General features: G+C 35.7%; 2 protein-coding genes across 2 annotated transcripts; one reads left to right on the forward strand and one right to left on the reverse strand.

Moving 5' to 3' along the window:
• Nucleotides 1–571: 571 nt before the first annotated feature.
• On the forward strand, nucleotides 572–3,287 carry LOC102594367 (uncharacterized). Its single transcript, XM_006337937.2, has 5 exons — nucleotides 572–889; nucleotides 1,071–1,125; nucleotides 1,213–1,269; nucleotides 2,132–2,209; nucleotides 2,726–3,287. Exons 1-5 carry the CDS (start codon nucleotides 632–634, stop codon nucleotides 3,193–3,195), a joined length of 918 nt encoding a protein of 305 aa, XP_006337999.1. The 5' UTR covers nucleotides 572–631; the 3' UTR covers nucleotides 3,196–3,287.
• An 815-nt stretch (nucleotides 3,288–4,102) lies between these two features.
• Nucleotides 4,103–7,461, reverse strand: LOC102594699 (pentatricopeptide repeat-containing protein At3g48810). The gene is made up of 2 exons (XM_006337938.2): nucleotides 5,004–7,461; nucleotides 4,103–4,549 (listed from the first exon to the last, which is right to left on the reverse strand). Exon 1 carries the CDS (start codon nucleotides 7,160–7,162, stop codon nucleotides 5,171–5,173), a length of 1,992 nt encoding a protein of 663 aa, XP_006338000.1. The 5' UTR covers nucleotides 7,163–7,461; the 3' UTR covers nucleotides 4,103–4,549; nucleotides 5,004–5,170.
• Between the last annotated feature and the right edge of the window lie 1,008 nt (nucleotides 7,462–8,469).

Genomic DNA, 8,469 nt, shown 5'->3' on the forward strand with positions numbered 1-8,469 from the left:
TTTATTTTTTTAGATCTTGAAAATTTCAAGTGAGAAGAGTGGATGAGAGTTATGTTTTCTTTGGTGAATTTTTTGGTTCCTTTCCCATGTTTAACTATGAAATCATCAATAATTAATCTCATTAATCATTTTCAATGTATTGGAAACATAATTGAAGAATATATTTAATATTTAAGTTAAAGGGTAAAAATGTCCAAAAATAAACTAGTTTATAGTGTGAACATGTCTTTTTTTCATTCTGGCCAAATTATGGCCAAATTTTTATGGCCAAAAGGATTTTTCCTAAAATTTAATACTTGCATAACTCACTTAGATAAAGGATTTTATTGTTACGTATTTTTTCTCTCACCTTTTAAGTAACGTGTAGTAATTATTGTTTTATAAAAGAAATGCATAAACTTAAATGACATATCAAAAATAAATTTAAAAAGATAAATAATTTTACTAGATAGTTTCTTTTAAGTCCTACTCATTTTCAAAATCTCCAAGAAGAAAAATTAAGAAAAAATGATTTAATACAAAAAAAGTGAATTTAGAAATGTGAAATAGATATAAATGGCCAATGGGCAAGTAAAACCCTGGTGTAAGAGTTTTGCTCAAAAATCAAAATCCTATCCCCTCTGCACCAAAAATGGAGTCCCTTCTTCTTACCTCTTCACCTGATATCGTAAAGTTGCTCAGCTCCTCTTCTCCTTGTAAATGTTATCCTTCCGTTTCAGAAAATGGCCACTCTTCTTTCTTCCTATATTTTCCCCACAAGAACAACCGAACCCCCTCTGTTATTGTTTCAGCATCAAACAAGAAGAAGAAGAAATCTGACTCCCACAGCTTTATTCCTAAACCTGATGAAGCCACTGGTCCTTTTCCCGAAGCTGTGCTCCTTAGAGAGGTAATTTTTGTTTACACCCATATGTAATTTTGGTTTGTTTTGTCCCCAATTCTGAACAATCTCTGAGCCTCTTCATTCTTAAGAGCATTGGATAAGTCCAATTTTCTTTTGATTTTGTGTGTGAGTTCTGATTTAAGCTGAACCCTTTTCACTTTGACAAGTCGCTGTTTAAATTCTGCAGAGGAAGGTCCAAGAAGACGGTAGACTTGTACCCGACTTTGCAGATGCTGAAGAGGGTAAGCCCTTATCTGCGCAATGCTGTCTTACTTTCAGTGGGTTCTTTAGAGGTTGAGGTCACTAAACTTTTTGAGTCTAATTTGCAGAGGAACTGTTTGAGGCTCTAAATCTACAGTTGGAAAGTGATCTGAATGTTGAACAGAGTAAGTATGGATCATTCTATGAGCTTCATATCTTAAATAGAAAAGCGCTTAACTTTATACATAGTATCTGGATATGTTGTCTTCTTTGGTTTGTGCATATTTCTTTTTCCGAAATGGATGGTGGAATCAAAGGGATCATAATGATAGGAGATACTAAAATAGTTGTAATAATGTTAAGTTGTTATGGTTACACTTACATTATGTTTTGGTAGAGATAAGTGTGTGATATGGAGAAGCTTCTAGTTTTAAAGACCAGTATCTGTATGAAACGGACCCAAACATAGAGGACTCATATCACTATTCCCAAGTTGTTGAGCACCCAAGGTTGTGGCCTAATAGTCAATGAAGAGGTTGAGAGCCATGAGGTCTACCTGGTATCTATTGCTTGTGGGAGGTGGCAGTTCTCTCGTGGAATCAGTCGAGGTGTGCGAAAGCTAGCCCGTACACCACGATCATCCAAAGAAAAAAAAAGTAGTTGATTAGTTGATTGATATAGCTATGTTGGAATTCTCATAAATTGCCTAGTGGATAAAAAATGTGTTGTGAATTAGTATTTCGGATTTTGTGCAACATGTCATCTGCACAATAGCATCTGTGTGGCTTAGCAATGCAAGCCGAAGGAGAGCTTTGGATTGTGTTTTGTTGAACTTTCCTAAAACTTTGTGTCAATCCGTGAGCTAAGATTGTTTCTGACTAAAGTAGCATGCCTTGTCTCATTAATTCTTGCTAATATTGCTTATATGGGATGATTAACTCACTGAATGGAATTGAAAGTGCAGGAAGAATAGTATTGTTATGGATCTTGTTGTTTTCGTTTCGATTAATAGTTTATACTATTTTTTGACTTCCCTGCTGTGTACAGTGCGACACTATGAAGTGGTGTATCTGATTCATGAGGATCGTGAAGATGAGGTTGAGAGTGTGAATGCAAAAGTTCAAGGTTAGCTTTCCCTTTTCATATATCAAACATCTATTTGTTCTACTAAGGTCCGGTTTTTGCTGTGTGCTGTCAAATGAGTTTACCAAGTCTTTTTTTTAAGCTCCCCACTTGTGGGAACACTGGGTTTGTTGTTATATAACACCTCATGCCCTTTTCGAAAGAGCTGAGAATGGTGGAAATCATGTCAAAATCTAGTATCTCAGAAGTGGTTCCAATCTACTGGATGATGTAGCCTATGCTGCTCGGACTCTCCAAAAATTTTGCCGAACCTGTGTCGGATCCTTCAAAATGCACTACTTTTGGAGTATCTGACATGCACCCGTCGAGATTTTTGAGGAGTCCGAGCAAGATAGGATGTAGCAACCACAGCTCTGCTCCCTTGTTCCCCATTAATTCTCCAAATGATGGCGCTTTTGTTTCCCAACCAGCAGCAGTTTCTCCCTGTGATTTACATTTCTGTTTCTTCATGGTGGCTAAAATAACCCTGAAATTTGTGAATTTTATTTGTAAATGCAGAATTTTTGAAAGAGAAGAAAGGGAGGTTGTGGAGATTCAGTGATTGGGGTATGCGTAGACTGGCATATAGGATTCAGAAAACATCACGAGCTCATTACATTTTGATGAATTTTGAGTTGGAAGCCAAATGGATTAATGATTTCAAGAGCATGCTTGACAAAGATGAGAGAGTCATTCGACATCTTGTGATGAAGCGGGACAAGGCAGAAACAGAGGATTGTCCTCCACCTCCAGAGTTCCATACCACGGGTGCTGGTACAGATGATGAAAATGAAGAGGATATGGATGATTATGATGATTATGATGAAGACGATTTGGAGGGTAAGGATGAAATAGATATGGAAATGAATGATGATGATACTGATGGTGTTATTCTTGTGGATGCTGACGACGATATAGATGATAGGAACAGTAGAAACCGTCAACAAATTGATACACACAAGACAGGAAAAAGGAAAGTGAGTGTGTGAAAACTAGTTGAATTTATTTTGTTCACTATCTTGGAATTTTGATTACTTATAATTTTACTATTAGATAATAGTTTCCTGATGTTGGTTCTTGATTTGTACGAGTCTGCCCCTTCCCTCTCGCTCTTTTATTAACCTGTCCATCTCAAGGGAGCTTTGATGATCAAACTTATATAACATGTTCACATGGTGGCTCAATGTTCTACGCGAATCTGTGGTTCAAACATATCATACGAAAATTGCACGTATTGGCGTATAGTTGTGTTCTATTTGTAGCATTGTAGGTTCTCAATATGGTTGTGTTTTATTCTGTATAGGTGGTTTTGTATTTTCTTCGTTGTGACCCTCTTCGAAATCCTTTTTTAATGGTACTTATGGTAGATATGAACATGTTTTGCCTCAGAAAGGGACTGCAGACGCTAGTTTAATAACTGGCAATGCCACGGGCCCTCCATTGTGAATATAGATCAATGTCGCACAGAAATTTACTCCGTCTGCAGGGAAAATTAGTAGTACTTTTTTGTTGTTTAAACTGGTAATAACTGTATCCAAAAACAGCACAAAGGTAGTATTTGAGTTCCTGTACAGGTGAGCAAAGAGGCCTAAAATATAGCCCACTTCAAATCGATGAAATCTAGTGTGAAGTTTCTGCCTCATTTGCATATACAGTTAAAACGAAGTAACGTGATACAATCTAATTTAATCCTCTGGACTGATTTTCGCTCCTGTTCAGATCATTTATCAACCACGAGATACAAGCTGGAATCGTGTAGCCCAATTTGTAGTTTGTATCAGGTCCTGTATGTACTAACAATGCAAAAGATCCTAAGTAGACCATTTGATAACAGCAAAGTTGAAAATAGCTGGTCAGTAACAGAACAATGCCAGAAAAAAAAAAACAATCCATGCGTAAAGGTGAAACACAAACCAGGTAGAAAGCTTGTAACAGAAATAAAGAAAAAAAGACTTACTACACCCGTTCTCTTTAGTCAATCAAGAACAGAAATTCAAGGTACATATCCCATGATAGAACTGGAAAAGGAGCCAAAAGAAAAAAAAAATAGTGTTTCCGAATAAGCCAACACCTATGATTAATTTGTATCTGAGATTTTCAATCGCTGACTTGTTTTGTTCTCCTAGCAAAACCCAGCTTTGTTTACAGCAAATTACCCTTTCTCGCTCTATGCATAATGCCTCTTGCAAAGATTCATGCCAAAAAGATCAGTGGAGTTCTACAAAAATATGGCTGCCATTTCATATGTCTGGTTCCCGGTTCTGACCTGTGTCAATCCTTGGACACCCCAAAGAGATACCCTTGATAGGGGTTTCTCATGAAACTTCTTCCAAACTATAGAGACTGGAAATAAGCAATTTTACAATCAGTGTCAAAATAATAAAATGCAATAACAGGAATGCAGCCAGGCTCCATCTAACAATCTTCAGAATTAAAACAGCGGTGATCATAGAAAGGTTTTAGTTCAATTCAATAAAAGACTGATACCATTAAGCAAGTAAGAAGAACAAGAAAATAACTGCAACACTTGAAACACAGCCTTTTTAGTAAAAGGTACCTGCAGAGCATAATGACCTTATAAATCATTACTGCTGCAACTAGAGCTGTCTAATTTTTCAGAGTAGACACTAGACACTAGTTTAAAATACCCATTCTGCCTTTTGGTTGTACTCACAAGCTTAAGCTTATAATATCCTAGCAAAAATTAGCAATTTAATACCTGCAAGATCTAGTAAATAAACATACAAAAATATTATGATTAGAGGATGTTAAACAACTTTTTTTGAGGGATTCTTACTAGCCATATATCCCTAAACAAGTTGTTAATGCCACTTCGTCAATGCAGGTCTGGAGAAGGACCCCTCCATCGTAAAATTGCTTTCACTGCAACTACTGCGTTTATATCCACAATGAAGGTTTTTACGCGTATTCATCATTCCAATCTGCTGAAGCAAGTTCACACCTTCAGTCTGCTGCCAATATACTATTTAGATATTCTAGTGCACTTCCATAGCCAATCTTGCTAAACAAATGACGGACTAGAACATTCCATGTCGATATCATGGGTGGAATGCCATCATTTATCATCTTCTGGAGGCAACAGATTGCAGCTTCCAAACCAACCCAACTGCACAGTCCATCTATTAGACAGGTATAGGATATGAAACCTGGACGCAAGCCGACTTGACTCATAGCATTCAGAAGTTGTTTTGCAGATTCAACCTTACCACCCTTACAGTACGCGTTCATAAGTATGTTGAAGGTGAGAACATCAGGTCTAATTCCCCTAACCAGCATTTTTGCCACAAGTTTTACAGCTTCCTCAAGCATCTCCATATGGCAGAGACCAGATGCTATAGTGTTGTATGTGACTAAATTAAATTCAATGTTCTTTTTCTCCATCTCCCTAACAAGCTGAAGTGCTACCGTAAGGTTGTTACATTTGAATAAGCCATCCAACAACTCATTATATGTGGTAGTATTACCTGAGCAACCAAATCTTTCCATTTGATTATATAGCATCACTGCCCATTCAATTCTAACACTACAACACAAACCTTTGATAAATGTGTTAAAAGTAATGGTATTTGGTGGGCAATTTTCTATTACCATGTCATCTAGAAGGCTGTAAGCTTGTTCAAACATGAAATTCCTGCAGAGTACATCAACCATACATGTATATACAACAACATTTGGACGGCAACCATGATTTATCATCCTATTCCATATCTCAGATGCTTTAATTACATCTCCAGATTTAGCAAATCCATCAATGAGGGTGCTGTAGGTTGTAGAATTTGGAAGGCAGCCACTTGTTTCCATTGCACTATAAACAGACAGAGCCATATTCATATTACCAGCCAAACACAGACCATGGAGAAGTGCATTATATGCTACAACATTGGGCAAAATTCCCTCTTTGATCATACCATCCCACACATGAAGAGCTTCATACCATTGTCCCAATAATGAATTTCCCTTAATCAAACAAGTAAACGAATGAATATTTGGAGAACAGCCACTAACAAACATCTTGCTCAGCATAGCAAAAGAAAGACCAATATTTCCTTGGTCAGCAAATGCATTTAATATCGTAGTGTACGTAATAACATTAGGATCAACTCCCTTGCAAGCCATCTCATCCAACAAATCAACTGCCTCCTTAGTATTATATACCTTACAAAGCCCATTTATCAGAGCATTATAAACAGGAACAGTAGGAGTGAATCTCATGGCTACTTCTCTGGCTTCTTTTACTTTACCAAACTTACACAAGGAAGACACAATTGTTGTATAGCTCACTTCATCAGGAGAACACCCCTTGTTCGACATTTCCACAAGTAACTTCATAGCTCCATCTACCCTATTATTCTTGCACAATGCTTTCAAAAGAATGTTATAAGTATACACATTGGGAACAACCCCATCTTTCTTCATGTTACTATAAATAGGATTAATCATGTGAAACCTATTTTCACTAAGCAAAGCATCCAAGAGATGATTATATATCCTAACTGTAGGCTTACACCCAAAATCCTGTATCCTGTAGAATGTCTTCAATGCTTGCTCTGCCATGTTACCTCTCCTATAAGAATCAATCACACTGATAAATATATCTTCGGAACAACTAATACATTCTAATTTCATCTGTTGCAAGAGGTATTGAACAGTATCCATCTCCTGCTGCTGCCCAAGTTTTTCCATCATTATTTTATATGTTAAAGGGGTGTGCTTGAAAAATGTTGAATTAGCAACCCATTTGAAATACTCTATAGCATTTGAAATATTTTCTTCATATTTCAGTCTCTTTAATACATCAGATTCCTTGAGCTCAACGGGGTTTTTACCACCATTAAGTTGATCAACATTGAAACTTGGGTTTACATTGTTGAGGATTAAAGGAAGAGACTTTTTGTGGACTTTCAACAGCAATGAACATCCTTCTTTCAAGTACATAGTACAATCAAAGACACAAAGAAAGAACCCAAAAGAGAATTAAGCAGCAACTGGGTATTGAAGAAAGAAAGAAATTGACAACGAGTTTTCCGGTAGAGAAATTATACCTACGGTGCACGGGATAAACAAAATTGAGAGAAACCTACTGAGTTGCACTCCGTGCTGATAGTTTCCCGGCAGGTAGAGGAACGCCGGGACCGTTTAGGCGTTAAGGGTCCGAACACGGTAGCTTTATGACCCGAATACGTTATGGACAAAGAGGAATTGGGGCAAGTACACAAATAGCCAATATTGGGATTCTAAGTAAGTTTGTATTTTGAACCCTTTCATTAATTCTTTGCCAAAATCTAACCCATTGAAATTTAGGGCCGTTTGGAAAGTCATCCTCGTAATAATTTGATATAACCTAAAGACTTCAACTAATATAATACTATTTGTACCTTTTGTAACTTAGCAATTAATGCTTGTGACTACTTTTAAAAAAACTTGCTTCAACTCAGACCTGCAATCTGATCGAGTCGGCTCCCACGTCTCCGCTGGTGAGTTTCTGTTCCCTTATTCTTTCTTTTCTAGAAATAATTAACTATTAAAAAGTGATAAATCCCTAACTTATTTTAATAAATAATGGGCCAAAAGGTATAGGGTTTTAAATAAGGGAAACTTATATAAATATACTATAAATAAAAAATATATACCATTTATAGCAATAACATTTTTTTCACTTGATCATTTTTAATACATTTATAATACACTTTTAATACATATTACAGGGAACAATTTATAGAACACATATAATACAAGTTTTATTCATGGATAGTATATTTATCACACATTTTAATACACTTATAATACAATGTGTCAATTTCTTACCAAACAAGCATAATATATTTTAAAAAACAATTATAATACATATATATTGCATACATAATTTACTTCTAATACATATTGCAGATTTAACATAATATTGTTATGTATTGCTATAAATGATAATAAATAAAAAGTATCGCTAAAATCAATAATTATTTATTAAAAAGTATTGATCCATGTAATTTTTCCTTGATATAATTGGGTGTAATTATAATGTCTGATTTATTTGATTGGTGATGTAATTATTTGATCAACAGGTAAATTTAGTGTAATTGGTCGGGGTAATAACACTATCCAATTCCCAAAAAACGAATGTGAATTGTTGGTAATTACTCCCTCCGTCCCATTTTATATGTCATATTTTTTTTGCACTTGCATTAATAAATAATGTAACTTTACCCTTCTACCCTTATTTAATGTTTTCTTAAGTCAACTTTATT

The sequence above is a fragment of the Solanum tuberosum genome, unplaced genomic scaffold (assembly GCF_000226075.1).
Source record: "Solanum tuberosum cultivar DM 1-3 516 R44 unplaced genomic scaffold, SolTub_3.0 scf00001, whole genome shotgun sequence".
Lineage (NCBI taxonomy): Eukaryota > Viridiplantae > Streptophyta > Magnoliopsida > Solanales > Solanaceae > Solanum > Solanum tuberosum.